General features: G+C 46.8%; 1 protein-coding gene across 2 annotated transcripts in view; it reads right to left on the reverse strand.

The window, feature by feature from the left end:
* Positions 1–19,465, reverse strand: part of LOC137439795 (alpha-taxilin-like) — a 24,124-nt gene extending 4,659 nt beyond the window's left edge. The window contains exons 1-11 of one of the 2 annotated variants that reach the window (XM_078768511.1): positions 19,355–19,457; positions 15,885–16,018; positions 13,419–13,647; positions 13,119–13,223; positions 12,845–12,936; positions 11,915–12,085; positions 4,870–5,064; positions 1,932–2,051; positions 1,762–1,836; positions 1,585–1,677; positions 1,124–1,219 (exon numbers count right to left, since the gene is read on the reverse strand). In XM_078768511.1, coding sequence (XP_078624637.1) covers positions 1,124–1,219; positions 1,585–1,677; positions 1,762–1,836; positions 1,932–2,051; positions 4,870–5,064; positions 11,915–12,085; positions 12,845–12,936; positions 13,119–13,223; positions 13,419–13,581 — 1,110 coding nt within the window. In that variant the 5' untranslated portion in view covers positions 13,582–13,647; positions 15,885–16,018; positions 19,355–19,457. Of the gene's footprint in view, positions 1–1,123; positions 1,220–1,584; positions 1,678–1,761; positions 1,837–1,931; positions 2,052–4,869; positions 5,065–11,914; positions 12,086–12,844; positions 12,937–13,118; positions 13,224–13,418; positions 13,648–15,884; positions 16,019–19,354 lie in introns of both variants that reach the window. The other variant, XM_068135893.2, reaches the window with a different exon arrangement.
* Between the last annotated feature and the right edge of the window lie 2,518 nt (positions 19,466–21,983).

Here is a 21,983-nt window from a genome sequence, read left to right on the forward strand (position 1 = left end):
GATAAACCCATCATGACATCACAACATATAATATTTCCAGGCAATGAAATAAAGTACTGTAATGTAATGTTAAAATCCTTGACCATGAAAGCAAAGATAAACAGTTAAAATTCAATTTAGGAATTGGAATTCTACAATTTATTTGTGAATTTATAAGACAACACGTGACATCACATCACCTAATGGATCAGTTTAATGGAAATGATGACATCACCATTGAGTTTACTTCAGACCTCAAAATATTAACTTAAAATCTGAAAGCATTTTTAATCTAATTTCACCGTTTTCCTTGCTTTATAAGGTAATTAAAAGATGATGTCACGGTTATCCAATGTTTTTTTGGGGGCATTACCTTTTTTTTAATCCTTAAGCCACATTTTGCTTTGGTGAGAAAAAAAAAATGGTACTTTTGTCCACTGTGTGACAAACCTTGCCATTTTCATTCTTGCAGCAACCTCACTCACTTGTGTTCGTCACAATATTTGCAAATGTCCCCCGCAAAACCGTGGAGAGAGTTTGTAGTTTTAAAGCGACGTGCAAGCAACTTTTCACAACATTGCTGAAAGAATGCCAAAAGTCAATTATTTCGATGATTCGTTAATCTTTACGTTGGTCAAGCATGCAACGAGAACCTCAAAGCATGGGAAGCATTTTAGTTACAAAAATAAAAAAAGTTCAAAACGGAACTTTTTTTGTATGTAACACAAGGTTGCAAGGTGGCCTCATTGGCTGAGGGCACGGATGTGCTGCTGATGCCCTCTGTAGTTTAGAACAGGAACTGGTAATTTGTTCAGTGTGCCGGCGATAGCTCACCTACTCTTCGCGAAAGACACCGTGGGAACTTTAACATCCACCAACTAATGTCGGCAGACTGGCCGACCAGTTTAACGTACCCGTGGGACACATATTGATGAATCGCCATACCTGTGAAACACCGGGATGACCCTAGTTTATACCTCGATCGGGAATCAAACCCGGGCTAGATAGCTTAGAGACAGGTGTGCCTACCTTGGAGTCTAGGCCAGCCTGCCAACCCTAAAATGCATTAAGTAATGTGTATATTCCTTTCTATCACTCACCTGACCTGTAGATCAGTAGATTAAAAAAATAAAAACATCCTTACCTCTTCTGCCATGTCAAGCAATGCTTTGTTGCTACTCTCCCATCGGTTTCGCCAAACGCTTGTTTCCTTCTCCAGCTTTTTGATTTTCTTTGTCATCTGATTGATTACAAATAGCATTTTGGCAACTTTAGATCTTCACTAAGCAAATACGACTCGCTGCTGCTGCAAAGGGTTCAACAGGTCAGAGCAAGGATCATAATTAGGTTCTGGAACTTTGGGTGGTGCTGCCCTTTTTGGGTCCATTGAAAATTTCCTTGAGGCATTTAAGGGTTGACCAGAAATCCATCCTCTCTCCCACCCCATAAATCTCGTTATAATAAATTTGGTTTCTCAAAACATGAAATCCAAATCTTTCATGGTGCTCCCTTAGGATGGATTGAAACTAGGCATTAGATGTCAATCCAATAATCTCACCTCTCGGCCCCGTTAGTCATTTACTGCAAATCACTTTCATCCCATACCTTTTCCATTTCTTGGCGAAAAGTGTTGAAAACTTCATTGCTTTTAGACAAAGTGCTCTGGAATTCTTCAAACTTCTCGGTGTACAAAGAGAGCTGCGGTAAGTAACAAGGTCATTAGAATGGTCACTTTGTACCTTCAAAAGTCAAAACGAGACCTACGGTCAAAAAGCGACCTACTTGTTGCTTTAGCTGGACTTCTTGCTGCTTCATAAGTTCACATTTTCTCTGACTGGCCACAACCTCTTTCAGCATCTGCGCGACGAGCACATACAATACCTCTTCAGCATCTTGCCAACTTGGAACGGGTGAGCGCGTGACCTCGCCGACAATCCGGAGTCGCCACTTACCACCTCCTTTTCCTTGCCGTGCTGGTCCGCTTTTGCCTTGAGCAGGTCCGTGGCTTGCTGCAGCTTCGCGTCCATGAGCTGCTGCTGCAGGTCCTTGTGCCGGAACACCTTATCAACATGCTGGGGTCAGAAAATGAAAGGGAGAGGGAAGGACATATCCTAAGTGTTAACCTAATCCATTCCCAAAAGTTATGCTGACAAGTGTGCGAGTCGGTACGCAGAACTACTTTATTCCAGATCATTCATTTTGATCTACTATAATATACAGTGCCTACAGAAAGTCTGGACACTCCTTTCAAAATTTTCACCTTTTGCTTCCTTGTATCCTGGAATTAAAATACATTGATTCAGACTTTTCCACCTTTATTTACACCGTAACCCACAACTTAAAATCCACAAAACTTAAAATCCGTAACCCACAACATCTACAAATTTCAGAACATTAAAAATACAAAGCGAGAATATCTTGGTTGGATAGGTGTCCACCCCCCTTATAAATATCTTTAGAAAATGAGCTCAAGTGTAACCAATCACCTTCAAAATCACACATGAAGTTAATTGGCCTCCACCTGTGTTAAATTGTAGTGATTCTGATTATCTCAGAATAAAATAAGCTGTTCCTGTCGGGTTCCTCTGCTGGGTAGTGCATTTCACAGCAACGACTCAACCCTGAGCACCAAGAAGCTTTCAAAAGAAATCTGGGATAAAGTTGTGGAAAGACACAGATCAGGGGATGGGTATGAAAATATTTCAAAGGCCTTCAATATCCCTTGGGGCATAGTCAACGTCAAGACAACCATTAAGAAGTGGAAGGCGTATGGTACCACCAAGACCCTGCCTAGATCAGGTAATCCCTCCAAACTGGATGACCAAGCAAGGAGGAAACTGATCAGAGAGGCCACCAAGAGGCCAATGGAACTTTGAAAGGGCTACAGGCCTTTATGGCAAAGACTGGTCAGTGTGTGCATGTGACAAAAATATCCCAAGCACTCCACAAGTCTGGCCCGTATGCTCGGGTGGCAAGAAGGAAGCCATTGCTCATAAAAGCTCATCTTGAGTCTCGTTTGAGGTATGCAAAAAACCACTCCGGAGATTCTGAAGCCATGTGGCGAAAAGTTCTGTGGTCTGACGAAACGAAGATGGAAAGTTTTGGCCTAAATGCAAAACATTACGTTTGGTGCAAACCCAACAGCACATCACCCAAGGAACACCATCCCTACTATGAAGCATGGCGGTGGCAGCATCATGTTATGGGGATGTTTCTCATCAACAGGGACTGGGGCACTTGTCAGGATTGAAGGGAAAATGGATGGAGCAAAACACAGAAAAAAATCCAAGAGGAAAACCTGCTGTCCTCTGCAAGAAAGCTGTAATGTGGACGGAAGTTCACCTTTCAGCATGACAACGATGCAAAGCACAAAGCCAAAGCTACACTGGAGTGGCTCAGGAACAAAAATATAAATGTCCTTGAGTGGCCCAGTCAGAGCCCCGACCTAAATCCAATGGAAAAATCTGTGGTTTGTCTTGAAGATTGCTGTTCATCTATGCTCCCCACGCAACTTGACTGAGCTTGAACAGTTTTGTACAGAAGAATAGGCAAACATTGCCCAATCAAGGTGTGCAAGGTTGGCAAAGACCTATCCGAACGACATACACCTGTAATTGCTGTCAAAGGTGCTACCACCTCGTATGAACTCAAGGGGGTGGACACTTATCCAACCGACATATTCTAGTTTTATATTTTTTAAATTTGTAGAATTTGTTTTTCACTTGAAAGTTGCGGGTTATGATGTGTAAATAAAGGTGGAAAAAGTCTGATTTATTGCATTTTAATTCCAGGTTACAAGGCAACAAAAGGTGAAAAATTTGAAAGGGGTGTGGATTTTCTATAGCCACTGTGTGTGTGTATATGTATATGTATATGTATATATATATATACTGTATATATATATATATATATATATATATATATATATATATACACGCACACACTACACACACTACACACACACACACACACACACACACACACACACACACACACACACACACACACACACACACACACACACACACACACACACACACACACACACACACACACACACACACTAGCCTCTGCATTGCTGAATGGTCAATCTTGTTGATTTTGAGTTGTAATGACTGCGAGTTGCATAATGAGAAATGACTTCTGAAAGTAAACAACTTGAACCCACAATGCTGAGGTGGATTCAAAGGACCTGCTTATAAAATATTCAAGGACCTGCCTTCTATTCCATCAGAGCACCCACTCTTGGACAAATGCATTTTACTGCCACATCAGATGTTTGGAAACCATGACGAAGCACCTGTACCATGATTAAAGTTTTTAGTTACTCCAGATCCCTTTGCCATCTCTTTCCTTCAAACTTTTGCTCGTCTCTGGCATGTTTCTCTTGCCAAATCCTCTAACATGCCACTTTCAGTTGTGAAAGATTGAGTACATTTCCTGTTCTCATTTGCATCCTTCTGTATCTATATTGTCCACCCATGCATTCTCTATTGTCCCACATTCCTCCCTTCACTCAGTTTGTCTGCCATCTTATGTCCACGGCTTTGCTGTTCGCCCCCCCCACCCCCACCCCCACCCCCTCTCTCTCTCTCTGGTGTTCCTTTTGGCCTGTTGCATCGTAATCATCCGTTCAGTGTACCAGTACTTGCTCTTCCATGAGCCTCGACTACGTGTACAAAAAGCATCCTTAATCTGTACACTTTACACACAGATATGATAGTTGCGTACACACCCACAGTTGTAATCCTCTACCCCGACAGAGTTTTGCTTTCAACCTTTTGTTACCTGCAGAGAAGTTTAGGAATCAAAATAATTGGAATACACAGTATATGTAAGCCCCTGCCCATCTATCTGTTTCCTTCCTCAAGGTTGATACTTGATACTTGCCTCTTCTCGCAGCTCGTACTGCTCCACGATGTTCTTGAGTTTCTCGGCGAGATCGATGTTCTCCTGCTTCAGCTTGGTGTTTCGCTCGTTGTGCTGGACCATCTGTGCCTGGATCTCTGCCAACGTGGTCTGGAAGTTAGCAGTCACCTCCCGGCGCTTCTCCTCCTCCTCTCGTGCTCTCACAACATTCTCCTCCTAGTGACGGTGCAGAGACATGAATGGCTTTAGTCTCCAACTTTACTTTATCCTTGGAAAAGTCATCTGACATGTCTTTATTTATTTCTTTAAAACAGTTGCCCATGTGCCAGGGTTTTTGTTATGGGGGTGGGTGAGGAAGAGGAGGACTAATATATGAACTGGAGAGTTCATAGAACACCTTACCCCCACACAGTCTTGAGAAAAAGGACATGGGAAGGGTCTTTTCAACTCTTGCTTTGCGTTTCCGATCATGATCTATATTAGCTTTGTTCATAAACTTCGAATAACAGATGTGACAGCAACCATACGGAGCCAATGGATCAAACGGAGCAGTACAGAGTTTAACCTTTTGCAAACTCTTCTCAGATAAATTGACGATTTCAGAACGATCTTTGAGAAAACGATGCAATTAAACAAACATGTTTTGGACGAAGTTAGCTCTGTGGTTGCATCGCAACCGCCACCATTCGTGTCAATCTCGTTACTCCGCCCTCACTTGCAGCAAATTTAATTGGTTAAAATAGTGTAAAGATATTTTTATCCTCACCAGAGGAGAGGGTATTGCATTTGAGTGTTTGTCTGTCTGTCTGTCTGCTTGTTTGTCCGCACAGAATAAATGATTTTCTCTGCAACCGTTGGTCCAATTGACAGGAAATTTTCACCATACGTGCAACTCAAAAAAAAAAAAAAAAAAAACCCACAGGTATAATTTTTCTAATGATAATTATGACGTTATAGGTCACGTGGTATGGGCGCCATCTTGAAAAAAAAAAAAAAAACTTTGCACCTCTATATCTCTGAAAGCGCTGCTTATAAAAATTAAGACACGGCTCATTGTAAATCACCCTCCATGGGGAATAACATCTGTTAATGATGATGTCATCGGTGCCTCCATTATGACGTCATAATTCAACAAGTACAAAACTTCATCAAATAAAGATAAAATTTCTTCACCGCCATCTAGGGATAGAAGAAGAACCACCTTTAGAGGCCATTTTTCCCCGCAGGGTGGGGGTTGGCCTTTTTCGGGGACCGTGGTCCCCTTTTTGAAGCAATGTTTTACGGCCGGATGCTCTTCCTGCCACCAACCCTGTTAGTCGCCTCTTGCGACACACAGGGAATTACCAGTGAACTGGTACTCAATTTTCCGACCTCGGAAGGATGACAGGCTGAGTCAACCCCCCTGGCGTTAATTCAGTGATCGACCGGGATTTGAACCCCAGGATCCTAGGATCCAAAGCTGGCACCCTAACCGCTAAGCCAACACCAGGCCAACATCTAGGGATAAATCGGTGGAGAAAAATAAATAAATAATGATGACGTCATTGGTCACGCGGTTCAGTCGAGTCACCATATGTGTTTCAACACAAACAACAACAACAGGCATTTTAAGGCCATTTTCCCTGCTAGAGCGGGGGTTAGCCTTGCGGTCCCATGACAATCTTCTCCATTTTGCCCTATTTTCTGCATCTCCCCTTGTTAACCCCCTTGCCCGCATTTTTTCTTCCACCACCTTTAGCCAAGTCTTTCTCGGTCTTCCCCATCCTCTACTTCCTTCTACATTCATTTCCATTACTCTTCTCAACCAGTCACTTTCATCCTTCCTCAACACATGACCAAACCATCTCAACCTGTTCCTCTTCACAGCATCCATCACAGGCTCTATTCCCATCATCTTTCGCAATTCATCATTTGTCTTCCTCTCTCTCAACGATACTCCACACATCCACCGAACCACTCGCATTTCCACCCTTTCCAGCCTTCGTTGCTGCTCTACGTTCATTACCCATGTCTCGCTCCCATAAATCATAACACTTCTCACACATGCAGCATACACCTTTCCCTTCAGCTTCAACGACACTCCCCTCCTCGTCAGCACGCCACTCAGTTCCCGAAACTTCTTCCATGCACATCTCACTCGAGCAACCGTTGCCGAGTGTGATCCACCTTCTCCATTCAAACTTCAGTGTTTCAACACAAAAGCCTTAAAAAGCACTAAAACACGTCCTGGCGAGGGTTTGCAATCTCCAATTGCTATTTCTAGTTTTTTTTTGTTTTTCAAAGTACAGTAATGCTAAACTGAAGGTTTTTCGAAATGCAAACAAGGCAATTAGTGTTCTACAGGGTTCAAATATACAGACTTGGCATTTAATATAGAATATTTATTTTGTGGGGGTGAACTTACTTTTCAAGATGACTTAGAACCAAAAGTTCATTGGAATTATGTTGAAATTATTCTAGATTTTGTTAATGTGACCTTTAAAAGAAACAAAAACCACATTTGACATTTCGAAACAAATAAATTGATCCTTGAAAGTGATGTAAACTGATATCGAACTTAATTCATGGACAGTACTGTGTTAAACTTCTGTACGTTTTCCAGAAGTATCTCTTTATTTTGCACATTAGCCCAAATTTTTTTTAACAAAAACAAAAGTTAAATTACGACTGGGATTACGGACAGTAAAATTATAGTTCAGTACTTCGTGTAACTCCCACAAGCATTCAGGAGAGCACGTACACGTTGAGGCATGCTGTGCACGAGATTTGCCAAGGTTTGGCCAGGAATCGCTTGCCATGCAGTGACAATAGCCTGCTGCAATTCACGCACAGAGGTCGGCTGCTGGTCCAAGTGGTCGATTTGATGCGTTAATTCTGCCCACAAGTTCTCTATCGGATTCATATCCGGGGACATGGCAGGCCACTCCATATGCTCTACACCACGGTCAGCAAGAAAGTGTTCGATCATGCGAGCACGAGGAGGCCATGCATTGTCATCTTGGAAGACAATGTTTCCTCGAAAGGCTGCACGAGCAAATGGAAGCAATGTTTCTTCCAGAAAGGCCCTGTACTTGAACTGGTTCAGGTTTCCATTCAGAACAACCAGGTCAGTTTTGCCCCCTGCATGAAAACCAGCCCAAACGGTCACTCCACCACCTCCAGCTTGGACTCTTGGCACTATACAATCTTTGTTGTAGGCTTCATGCACTTGTCTGCACACTCGGACGTGGCCATCTTGACGATAGACCAGAAATCTAGACTCGTCACTGAAGATCATGTGATTCCAGTGTCCTGGCTGCCATTGACGGTGCTCTCTGGCCCACTGCAATCGGCGCTGGTGGTGTTGTCTGGTCAGGCGTGGCTTTCTCAGGGGACGCCTGGCACGATAGCCTGCTTGAACCAGTCGTTGGTTGACTAGTCTTCTGGATACAGGCACATTTGTCAGTTGCTGCCACTCAGACCTAAGCCGATTAGCTGACTTGGTATGGCCATTGCGGACTAACCGGTGCAGCTGGCGATCATCCCTCCTTGTGGTTCTGCGGGGACGTCCTGGCCTCGGTATTGGAGTAGGGACACCCCTCTGAGCATTTCGTTTCAGGATCTTTGACACCTGACCTTGAGTGATGCCATACTGCCGAGCAATAGCACGGTTTCATGCCGTAATTTCGTAAAGCCACCACTCCATGACAAACAGCATTGTCGATTTGACGGACCATCTCCAGAGGAAGCGGCAATAACTTTTGGAGACGTGCAGCAGTTGTTTTCCACTAATACAGAACGCAACAACCCTTGTATACCCGACTGTGAAGCCAATCATCAAATGCACCTGTCCGTATATTTTGCCACGCCACCGGTGATATAATCCTGTTGACTTCTTGCTGCGACAGACAATCAGTGACATGGTTCTTTTAACAAATAAATCACCAAAGTGTAAAAGAAACTCACCAGATTGATATACTGAGGTAAGAAAGTAAACCCAAGTCAAGAAAAAATATATATTCCATATTAAATGCCAAGTCTGTATAATTCAATTGAAGTAAAAAAAAAAAAAAAATGTTTTAAAGGCTGTGGAAAAAAATCCAACATTTATTCGGAAGTTTACCGCCGATTAAGCACCGTCATTTATACCACCTTAATTAACAGTTTAAATTAGTTGTTTGTACCTGTTTGTGTCATTTATGACGTCCCTACAAACAGCAAGTTTCCTGTTTGTAATGTTTTTCTATTTTGGAGAACGAACAGACAGACTGAAGCAAGTGCTCATACTCGCTCGGGACGATATTCCGTACAATTTTCCTAATTCAGAGCCATGGTACTGCTGAACTGCAGGCTCATGTTCCCGTGTTCAAAATATAAAATTCAATCGAAATCGAGTACGTAATTCCTCAATCATCGACTGACATCTGTCAGACAGACAGAGTGAAGCAAATGCTTAACCCCACTTTGGGCTACGGAGTTGGCGGAATGGCCTCCTGCCCTAGAAGTACGCACACTCGCTTCTGAGCCGTCTCGCCTGGGTTTGAATCCCAACCCAGGTGTAACTGTCATCCTGGTGTTTCACAGGCAGAGTGATTAATGAATGCGTGTGCCGTCCCTCGGATGGATGTTAAACTGGGCATCCCGCCTGCCAGCATTAGTTGGTGGATGTTAAGGATCCCACGGTGTTGTTGGTGAAGAACAGGTGAGCTATCACCAGCACCACGGCCAAAGTACAAATTCCTGCCCTAACCTACAGACAGCACACCTTCAGGCAATGATGGTACGCTGCAGCCTTGTGCTGCATACGGAAGAATATGGAAGCAGTTTCATTATGTGTTGTTCCAGAGGGTGTTTTCTGACCTCCAACGAGGAATGATGATCCACTTCCACAGCGTTGGCATCTCCATAAAGAAAACTTCAACCATTCTCACCAAGCCCATACATCAACAGGTGGGAACACCATCATCATCATCATCATCAAGTACAACACAATTGAAACCGTGATCAAATCCTCCACGATGTGACAAAATAGTCGGGCAAGTCATTTGAATGTCGAGCAAGAACCAGCACAGTTCGAGTCGAGCATTCCGTGCAACGACATGGGAGAGCAGCTGCACTCGGGCATTTCATCGTTGTGAGTGATGAATGAAGTCATCTGGTGTGTAACAAATGGGTATCCTGTGTCTTCGGAATGTGGGAACAGGTTTTCTGGAGCAATGAGAGTCCACAAACACATTGTTCCAGCGGGATAGAGACGTCTGTGGGTTGTGTCAAAACAATTATGAGCTCAATAACGACCGAATTTGAAGGAAATGCAGGATGCGTTATGCAAGAGGTGATGGAAAAATCCATCTCAAAATGTAGCTCAATGGATGTTCCAGTAAGAGTCCAGGCTATTATTAGGGCCCATGGAGTGGGAGGGACGTCCAATAACAGAGCGAATGTCGACAGACGAAGGAGTGTTATGCGTTTTGGGAAAAAAATGTCCCATACCCGAGCTGGAGCAGTGAATGCGCTGCTGTATCACCAAGCAGGCCCCGACAAATGCACTAAACTTCCATTGGAAAAAGTTTTCAAGGTACACCGGAACGTGTTCACATTCAAAACGCAGGTGAAGTGCGTTGCAAACTGCGATTAATTGGGAATGACTCGCAAATGTGTCATTTGAAAGAATAATGGGAGGACGACTTATTCCTAAACCACGCTGACAACTTTAAGCTTGATGTTTTCATTTAAATGACTATGCCAATAAAAGGTTGGTGCAATGTGAAATTGCGAGATGGCAAATATCAGTCCAATTCAGCCTCCACCCACCGCGACCTCATCTATCTATAATTCCAGTAATCTCTGTGTGTATGTATGTATGTATGTATGTCTGTATGTCTGTGACCGCTGTTTCTCGACAACCACGGGTCCGATATACTTTAAACTTGCCAGGTATATTGCTGGGGACCCGAGGATGTGCCTTTTCAAGGTTTCATATTAATCGGACAAGTAGTTACCGAGCTATGTCCAAAAAACGATTCAACCAATCAGAGAGCAGCGAGCTATCACGTGTGCCGAACGTGCCGAACAGACTCTGCCTCGGACGGCACATTTGAGAGCGTATTCATTTATTTCACGTTGGCAAACTATGTTGGCGTTAAACTATGTTTTAAAACTAATTAAAACTAATTTGCGATTCTTTCGCTTTCCTGCGCGTTTGTGCACGCTATGGCGATTTCTTTACCAAACTCCGCAAGCCGTTCGCTTTGGACCAAACCATTTCATGTAAATAGAGGGGGGGGATTGTCACCGTACTCGCAAGCCGTTCGCTTTGGACCAAACCATTTCATGTAAATAGAGGGGGGGGATATAATTTTAGATATATATATAGTACGGGCATGCCCTAGTCTATCTATAATTCCAGTAATCTCTGTGTGTCTGTGTGTCTGTGTGTTTGTGTGTTTGTCTGTGACCGCTGTTTCTCGACAACCACGGGTCCGATATACTTGAAACTTGCCAGGTATATTGCTGGGGACCCGAGGATGTGCCTTTTCAAGGTTTCATATTAATCGGAGAAGTAGTTACCGAGCTATGGCGATTTCTTTACCAAACTCCGCAAGCCGTTCGCTTTGGACCAAACCATTTCATGTAAATAGAGGGGGGGGATTGTCACCGTACTCGCAAGCCGTTCGCTTTGGACCAAACCATTTCATGTAAATAGAGGGGGGGGGGATTGTCACCGTACTCGCAAGCCGTTCGCTTTGGACCAAACCATTTCATGTAAATAGAGGGGGGGGGGGATTGTCACCGTACTCGCAAGCCGTTCGCTTTGGCTTTGCGAATGGACCAAACCATTTCATGTAAATAGAGGGGGGGGATATAATTTTAGATATATATATAGTACGGGCATGCCCTAGTTCATTTAATAACAGGACAAGATGGAGTCAGAGTAACCATGCAATGCCAGTGCTGCATCCCAAGAAAGGCCTACAAGTCAAGTCACATAATTGCTGGAGTACCAACAAACAGTTGTATCGACTGCTACTTACAAAGACTTCAATATCTAAAAACAATTTTTTCATCAAAAAGTTGAAACGGGCACCTTGAGCGTGCGGTTGTGCCGCTGCAGCTCACGGCAGAGGCTCTCCAGCTTGCTCCGAGCCAGGACGGCGCGGCTATGCTCGGTCTGCAGGTGGTCTCTTTCCTTCACCAACTGTGCCTGTCGCTTCTCCAAAGCTTTTAGTTGCTTCTGTGTCGTGCGATGTTCCTCCAACTGCAACGTGAAGGGGCTGCCGTCACTGCAAATCAATCCCAGCACTGGCTGGCAAGATGGCCTAGGGATACGCACACTCGCCGCAAAGCTGTATAGACTCGGTGTGAATCCTGACACAGCTACAAACTGTCATTCTGGTGTTTCACAGGCATGGCGATTCATCAATACGTGTGCCGTCCCTCGGATGGACGTTCAACTGAGCGTCACATCTACCGGCATTACTTGGTGGGCATTAAAGATCTCACGGCGTCCTTCGAGAAGAGTAGGCAAGCTATCATCAGCACCATGACCAAATTACAAATTCCTTCCCCAACCTACTGAGGCCACCGCATCAGCGGCACGGCTGCGCATCCCAAGCCAAGCATCACAGCTCGCACCCAGGAGGACCAGGCACCTCAAAATGTTCACCACCAATCAGAGCCAAACTCAAAATTCTACCTCAAAGATTTCCAACGATTTGAGGTGTTAAAACTATCAGCCAGGAAGGCTCGAGCGTGCGCACGTGACCAAACAATTTGACATTATTCAAAACGGCATCACCGTGTGCCTCGGTGATGTCAAATTCGCAAGCACAAACATTCATCATAAGCATTTTCCCCGAGCAGTTTGGAGGGACGTCATTTCTCCAGCACACGTCCTGTCCACGCCAAAGGGAAAAAACCTATGGGGTTTATCCCGACCCCAAAAAAGGTCATTCACAAAACCTTATTCCCAAAATGGCGCCACACAACGGTGTGCGATGTGCATCCATGGACTTACCAGCTGCGTGTACTTGGTACAGAGCGCCGCCAGCTTTTCCTCGGGCATGCTGAGCACGTTGAGGGCTTGCATAAGCAGCGTCACCTCCTTGCCTGCTTGGGCGAGTGACGAGAGGTATAGTATCAAGCATGAAACACGGCAAGATGGTGAAACAATGCCAACGTGTGGAGAGAATGGGGTCACACACATCCGGCATCGGTGGAGTTTTGAGCGGGTACGGGCACTCGCGACCAAAGATGGCGGACCATCAGAGACCGTTGCTTCGACGGCTTACCGAGGCCCTTGTTTTTCTTCTTCTCTGAAGTCGATGCCGGTTGGTGTGCTTCGTTCTGAACCACGCCAATCGGGTCGTCTCCATTACAGTCTCCTTGCTCTGTGGCTGCACATTCAAGAATATTTTAAAACAAAATGGCCACTGCTTCAAACACCTCGCCAAGAGGACCAGGGTCCATGTAACACGCAACTTCCATGTCACAAAGTTCAAAATATTTTAGAAGAATACTCTTCAATCTCATTGAATGCAGATGACAGGAGCATGTATTTTCAACGGAGCGAGAATTTGGGGGCCTTTTACCTGTTGATGTAGTGCTGCTCATGGTCTCTGCTCCATTGCTAACCACTTTGTCCTTGTCCTCCATTTCAGACTGGATTTTGGACTCCTCGTCTTCTGTGACTGACACGAGGAGCTCAAGGTTCTCTTCGTCGACAGGGGGCACGTGCACTTCATCGGTCGTCATTTCCTTCACGCTCGTCTCCACGGTTGGTGCTTCAGGCCCGGTCTCATTGATCGGCTCGGAATCAGTCTAAACAAACACGACAGCAGTGTTTCCTCAAAAAGTTATCAAAGCAACAAAATGATGTTTTTGTACTTACAGACATCTAAAGTATGAGGAAAACAAAATCATTGCTTTGGTTCATTGACTTGAACTAATTATTCTTAAACTAGCGCAATACAACAACAACAACAACAACAACAACACGCATTTTAAGGCCATTTTCCTGCTAGAGTGGGGGTTAGCCTTGCGGTCCCCATGACAATCTTCTCCACTTTGCTCTATTTTCTGCATCTCTCCTTGTTAACCCCCTTGCACACATTTCTTCTTCCACCATCTTTAGCCAAGTCTTTCTCGGTCTTCCCCGTCCTCTACTTCCTTCTACATTCATTTCCATCACTCTTCTCAGCCAGTCACTTTCATCCTTCCTCAACAAATGACCAAACCATCTCAACCTGTTTCTCTTCACAGCATCAATCACAGGCTCTATTCCCATCATCTTTCGCAATTCATCATTTGTCTTCCTCTCTCTCAACGATACTCCGCACATCCACCGAACCATTCGCATTTCCACCCTTTCCAGCCTTCGTTGCTGCTCTACGTTCATTACCCATGTCTCGCTTCCATAAATCATAACACTTCTCACACATGCAGCATACACCTTTCCCTTCAGCTTCAACAACGCTCCCATCATCAGCACGCCACTCAGTTCCCGAAACATCTTCCATGCACATCTCACTCTAGCAACCATTGCCGAGTCTGATCCACCTTCTCCATTCAGCATGTCTCCTAGGTAACAAAATGTTTTCACACCTTCCAGCTTCACGCCGTCTCCAAGATCCAACTCAACATTTCCTCCATCTGCAGCTCCCTCTGTGCACACCTTACATTTGAATGTAGCTGCCACACTGGTTAATGACCCTCTCAGACCACTACATTTTTGATGAACCCACTCAGCGCACATTGTACATTGAATGGAATTCACCCCGACACCCTTCCTCCCTTCGACTCCCTTCCGACACCTTAAACTAGCGCAATGATGGACAAAATCTGAGAACATCGAGTTCCAAAGTAATAAACATGTGGGTCAGGTGAAGAGCAAGAGTACGTGGATCAATCTCATAGCCTTCCTGGGGTAGAGGGGACTAGCAGTTTCCTGAGCATGCAAATACACCGAGTGGTTTACCATTGCCTCCCTGGCAGTAATAGTCAGGGCGGAAATTTGGAGTTTGGCTTTTGGTGATGGTAACAACCGCCGACTCCAAGATACCACCCGTATAAACCGAAGCGAGTGGGTGGGTACCACCTCAGATTAAGGGTCCAACCGAAAGACCTCACGAACGCCGGCAAAGCGCGGGGGTAAACCTGTACAAGTTACAACTGTTAAAATTTTGTGAAATTTGTGACCATTGCGCGCAGTCACTGGGTGGTGGTCCATTGTAATGTCCTGTGGAGATCTCTCCTGTCTCGCTTGTTGTCTCGACCATCTGGGTCGGCCTGTTTGTACTCCCAACTGAACCCTTGCTTTAGGAAACTTGGAAACCAGGTTGGATTTTCATTTAACATTCTCCATTGTCTATTAATGTCTTAAACTCCTGCTTGTCCCCACTCCCCCTCCCAACCAAACACCCCCACTTACCCCTCTTCACCCCCACATTCCCAATGCATACATAATAAGTGGATGGCCCGTCACTCCTACCACTAATATACAACTAGAACGGCACTCGGTAGAGAGCATACCTCCGCCAGGCTGAGCAGTTGACGTTTTGTATCCAACTGATAGGCCGGATCTGGATCCGACATGAACCAAAATCGAATTGGCTCGTTCTTATCACCTACCCAACTCATTCACCAACTTTTGTCATAAGTTGTCCACAACTTCTTGAAATATCGTGCGACATATCGTTTTTAGCCCAATCACTTGAAAAGAAAATTAAATAACTCTCGTATCTGGATCCGGATCTTCACCAAAATCGAATCAATTCGTCCTTGTCACACACACGACCTGTCCACCAAGTTTCGTCCAAATCCGTCCATAACTCTTTGATATGTTGTTCACAGACAGACAAACAAACAAAGACAGGGGTGAAAACATAACCTCCATCCACCTTCGGTGGCGGAGGTAACAATAGCCTCATCATGTGCTATGCTCTACACAGAGCGTCAGTTCTACCAAAGCAATTTATTCGGCTGGGGTTACAATCCTGGTCAGGTCGCCACTCTGACACTGGAAGTCGGGGCAGGAATTTTGGATTTGTTCAGGTTACCGGTGATAGCTCGCGTACTCTTCTCGAAGAACACCGTGGGATCTTTAACGTCCACCAACTAATGCCGGCAGACAGGATTCCCCATCATTTACCGTCCATCCGAGGGAGGCACACACATTGATGAATCGCCCTACCTGTGAAACACCAGGATGACAGCTTATAGGTGAGTGTGCGTACCTTGAGGGCCTAGAGTCCTAGACCATCCTGCCAGTCCAATAATAGCTTGGATAGTCTAAATACTGCTCTTATATTGTTGAATATTGACCTCAAAAAACTGCCGGTAGTCTTTCAAGTGCAATGGGAAATAAATAATGAATCAATAATGGAGAGATGTCCCGGTGCTGTCCAAAGACATCAACCACCAACAGGTATTGGAGATTTGTCAATCTCTACACACGAGACAGAGCGTCTTTGTCACCAAACCTACCTGCAATACCTTTACTCAATACCATGTAACCTCCGTGACGTCATTCACATTCACTTGGTGCTTACAAGTAACGAATGGACTTCAGCAGAACATGAATTACCAGAAAAATGACCATTTCACATTTTGCATTTAATAAATATACACACAGACCATCTGGATCAGTTCTGCGTAAAGAAAGGTTTAACGAGGTACAAGTGTTGTATATGAGTTTTGACATTGTGTACACACGTTGGACACCAATGATGTACAAACCTGAAAGTGAAAGGGAACCGGAAACATGTCAGGTTTTTGACTCGCGACATCCTCACCCAAACAAATGGGCCGTCATCCGAACTACACTCACCTTTACTCACAGGCCTCCTCTTTCCATGTTGTCCTCACTGTGCAGCTGACGTACCCACCGTGTGGCCGACTTGTTGTACCCACCGTGCGGCCGACTTGTTGTACCCACCGTGCGGCCGACTTGTTGTACCCACCGTGCGGCCGACTTGTTGTACCCACCGTGCGGCCGACTTGTTGTACCCACCGTGCGGCCGACTTGTTGTACCCACCGTGCGGCCGACTTGTTGTACCCACCGTGCGGCCGACTTGTTGTACCCACCGTGCGGCCGACTTGTTGTACCCACCGTGCGGCCGACTTGTTGTACCCACCGTGCGGCCGACTTGTTGTACCCACCGTGCGGCCGACTTGTTGTACCCACCGTGCGGCCGACTTGTTGTACCCACCGTGCGGCCGACTTGTTGTACCCACCGTGCGGCCGACTTGTTGTACCCACCGTGCGGCCGACTTGTTGTACCCACCGTGCGGCCGACTTGTTGTACCCACCGTGCGGCCGACTTGTTGTACCCACCGTGCGGCCGACTTGTTGTACCCACCGTGCGGCCGACTTGTACCCACCCCCTCAATCAACTGGTCGGCACCTCCATCCTCTCAATAAACTCGTCGTCCTCGACCTCATTCACTTCGTCGTCCTCGACCTCATTCACTTCGTCGTCCTCGACCTCATTCACTTCGTCGTCCTTGACCTCATTCACTTCGTCATCCTTGACCTCATCCACCTCGTCGTCCTCATCCACCTCGTCGTCCTCATCCACCTCGTCGTCCTCATCCACCTCGTCGTCCTCAACCATTCGTCGTCCTCAACCCCTCATCCACCTCGTCGTCCTCAACCCGTCATCCACCTCGTCGTCCTCAACCCCTCATCCACCTCGTCGTCCTCAACCCGTCATCCACCTCGTCGTCCTCAACCCCTCATCCACCTCGTCGTCCTCAACCCCTCATCCACCTCGTCGTCCTCAACCCGTCATCCACCTCGTCGTCCTCAACCCCTCATCCACCTCGTCGTCCTCAACCCGTCACCCACCTCGTCGTCCTCAACCCCTCGGCCTCATCCACCTCGTCGGCCTCAACCCCTCATCCACCTCGTCGTCCTCAACCCCTCGTCGTCCTCAACCCCTCGTCCACCTCGTCGTCCTCAACCCCTCGTCCACCTCGTCGTCCTCAACCCCTCGTCCACCTCGTCGTCCTCAACCCCTCGTCCACCTCGTCGTCCTCAACCCCTCGTCCACCTCGTCGTCCTCAACCCCTCGTCCACCTCGTCGTCCTCAACCCCTCGTCCACCTCGTCGTCCTCAACCCCTCGTCCACCTCGTCGTCCTCAACCCCTCGTCCACCTCGTCGTCCTCAACCCCTCGTCCACCTCGTCGTCCTCAACCCCTCGTCCACCTCGTCGTCCTCAACCCCTCGTCCACCTCGTCGTCCTCAACCCCTCGTCGTCCTCAACCCCTCGTCCACCTCGTCGTCCTCAACCCCTCGTCCACCTCGTCGTCCTCAACCCCTCGTCCACCTCGTCGTCCTCAACCCCTCGTCCACCTCGTCGTCCTCAACCCCTCATCCACCTCGTCGCCCTCAACCCCTCATCCACCTCGTCGTCCTCAACCCCTCATCCACCTCGTCGTCCTCAACCCCTCATCCACCTCGTCGTCCTCAACCCCTCATCCACCTCGTCGTCTTCAACCCCTCATCCACCTCGTCGTCTTCAACCCCTCATCCACCTCGTCGTCCTCAACCCCTCATCCACCTCGTCGTCCTCAACCCCTCATCCACCTCGTCGTCCTCAACCCGTCATCCACCTCGTCGTCCTCAACCCGTCATCCACCTCGTCGTCCTCAACCCTTCATCCACCTCGTCGTCCTCAACCCGTCACCCACCTCGTCGTCCTCAACCCCTCGGCCTCATCCACCTCGTCGGCCTCAACCCCTCATCCACCTCGTCGTCCTCAACCCCTCATCGTCCTCAACCCCTCATCCACCTCGTCGTCCTCAACCCCTCATCCACCTCGTCGTCCTCAACCCCTCGTCCACCTCGTCGTCCTCAACCCCTCGTCCACCTCGTCGTCCTCAACCCCTCATCCACCTGGTCGCCCTCAACCCCTCATCCACCTCGTCGCCCTCAACCCCTCATCCACCTCGTCGTCCTCAACCCCTCATCCACCTCGTCGTCTTCAACCCCTCATCCACCTCGTCGCCCTCAACCCCTCATCCACCTCGTCGCCCTCAACCCCTCATCCACCTCGTCGCCCTCAACCCCTCATCCACCTCGTCGTCTTCAACCCCTCGTCGTCCTCAACCCCTCGTCGTCTTCAACCCCTCATCCTCCTCAACCCCTCATCCTCCTCAACCCCTCATCGTCCTCAACCCCTCAACTCCTCATCGGCCTCAACTCATTCATCTCGTCGTCCTCAATCCCTCACTCACGTTATCGTCCCAAACCCTTCTTCATTCATCTTGTCATCTTCACCTCTCACCCCGCATTCACCTTATCATCCTCAACAATGATCCCCTTATTCCATTTTACCCATAACATAACCTCCTCAACACCTATAACCCAATAACCTTATGGTTTTTTTTTCGCGAGCCCAACGAACCAGGCCACACGGCACAACATGCGACAATGTCTGCTCCTTTGGCCTCGTCCTTCACTCTACTTGTTCACATTAACCCGACATCCAAACACATTCGTGCATCGCACATTCAGTCCGTACCTCAGGCAGCTCAACACTGTCCAAATCACCGACGCCAGACACCGGAGTACAGGCAGCCATTGGCACGAAGAACGGAAGAGTTTTCGGATGGCCTCTTCTTCTTCACGGAGTGATATATATTGGATTCTTCTTCTTCATTTGAAAGTCCATATTTGCTATTCAGTCACTCCAGCTTCGCTTCGGACGCTGACTGGGTAAAGCCATATACATAATATACATATACATATACATATACATATACATATACATATAACCTTATGGTTTATATATATATATATATATATCTGTGTTCTTTATCTTCATCTTCATGATTTCATCTGCTTCATCATCTGCTTCAGCATCATCATCATCATCATCATCATATTGGTACGACATATTAGTATCGGACATCCTCGAAATCCCGGCCTTCAGTAAAACTTAACGGGTGACTGTGCTTAATGCGTGCAGAGGATTTAATGAAGGTCAGTTCTACCCGACTACCCACCAATACCTGTCTAATTAAGCCTGGTGTTGGCTTCACGGTTAAAGTGGCTGCCTTGAGATATTTGGGTCTAGAGTTCAAGTCCCTATTCCTATCAGCCGTTGAATAAACACCAAGTGGGTTGACTCAACCTGCCATCCTTCCGAGGTCGGTAAAAATGAGTATCACATGACTGGTAGTGGGGGGCACTGCATCAGCGGCACTCTGCACCCCCAGAAGATGATGCAACCAGCAGGTACAGGCTGCATAACAGAGGCGGATTAAGATTTTTGGGGCCTAGGCACAAAAGATATTTAGGCCCAAAGCCAAAACATCCCCCCAAATGCATTAATATTGTTATGTCGGTGGGTAGAGTGATATATAGAGTCAGGTAGATCTGTATAGGTAGTGTGCTCCGATTATCGTGATAGGGAACCCCACATGTAATTAGTTTGTTTAAGCGGTTTGTTCGCGTAAGTGTATCTTTGTGATCATACAAGGATGATCCTTGTGTTAGTTATCGTAGGAATTATGCTAATTCCCTGGCTCGTAAAACCTTGTGATCATCCCATTGTCCCTTATGGCACTGCACATAGACACTAGTCAGGCCCATTAGTACACTAATTAATAAATGACAGTAAAAACTAACCAGAAGTCAGGAATCAAGCACCAGGGCTAACAACACCACCTGGTTGAGCACACATCGCACAGGCAGGCCGGGAGCCATGCCCAGAAGGACTCGCTATTGGGCGGGAGTCGACCAATTGGAAGAGCATGGCCAATGACGTAAGAAAACAAGCAGCGGCTGACTGATTGGAGAAGAGAAAGGTGCGTGGGGGCATTACGCTGATTGGCAGGGCACGTTGATGACGTCAAAGGGCGGACTGCGTGTGATAGGTGGAGAGCGAAACATGGTAGTGGTGGCCTGCGGGCATTGGTGGAGAGAGGCAGATGACGTCACGACTCCGTCGATAAAAGAACCCTCTGAAGGACATTTTCTCGCTCTTGCTCCATGGTCGTTCTTGCGCTCTGGTCTTCTGCTGTTCTCCTGATCATCTTGTGCCTGCTCGCGTTCTGGGTGGTGGTGGACGGCTGTGTGCTGACGATTCTCCTCCCTTGTGTTCACATTTGGGACCTCATGAGCAATTGCGCGTGGACGAGGGTGGCTTGCCGCTGGAACACCATGAGGCCGGGGTGAGCGAGACGCCCGGTGAGGCCTAACAGCGCGCGAACGAGGCGGACTGAGGCCTATTTCCCGCCAAGGTGTCCGTGTCCGGATTCCCACGCAGGAACGGGGGCCTGAGACGGGTCTTGACGAGGTGCCAGGACATACGATTGAGCTAAGTCCACGAAATAACCATACACAGTTATTTTGTATATAGTTATCTTCTTCCTGTGGCTGTGTTTTAAGTCTGTTGCGGGAGCGCTCCATATAGGACATTATTTATTATCGTCATGCTTTTCTTGTCCCGGCATCCATTGTAAATAAATCCTTTCATTATTTTCTCTGTATATTCGAAATCCGTTTTTCATGTGAGTTTATTTCCTGCAGGCATTGGAACTGCCGGTGAACGTGACAGGTAAGCTTCGGCGTCCTCTTTTTCTTTCTTCCTCCCACGTGTAGATACAAAATCCGCTATTGAATTGAACGCCTCCATTAACGCTCGATTGCTTTACCGGTGATTTTCCGGTCTTCACCGAGGGGAATTACGCGACAATATATAGACTCCATTGAATGTTACACTGAGTTAATAATGTATACACAAACTAGAAAGACACTCGGTAGAGAGAATACCTGCACCAGTTATACCATTTTCAGATGCTTTCTAGGTTATTACCTCCACCACCAAAGGTGGATGGAGGTTATGTTTTCATAGACTCGACGGATTTATGGGAAAAGGTCATGTATAAGCTTCTCGGTGCATTTTTGGGTAAAAGTTGGGAATCTCACTTTTTAACATAATTAGGGTATGCTGAATTTGATTTACCCGGTTGAATAAAAAATCCCCCCCCCCCCTTCCCACGCCTCCTCCCCCCAAGCCCTCTCTCTCCCACAGATCTCCCGATGTCCCTGCTCTCAAATGTGTTTGTGTGCTTCCCCTTCTCTCCCCATCTTGTCTACCGCTACCCTTATTATATATTTTATGTGTCTGTTTGATTTTTTTGTGT

This window comes from Myxine glutinosa, chromosome 14, assembly GCF_964187855.1.
Source record: "Myxine glutinosa chromosome 14, kmMyxGlut1.1, whole genome shotgun sequence".
NCBI classification, from domain to species: Eukaryota; Metazoa; Chordata; class Myxini; order Myxiniformes; family Myxinidae; genus Myxine; species Myxine glutinosa.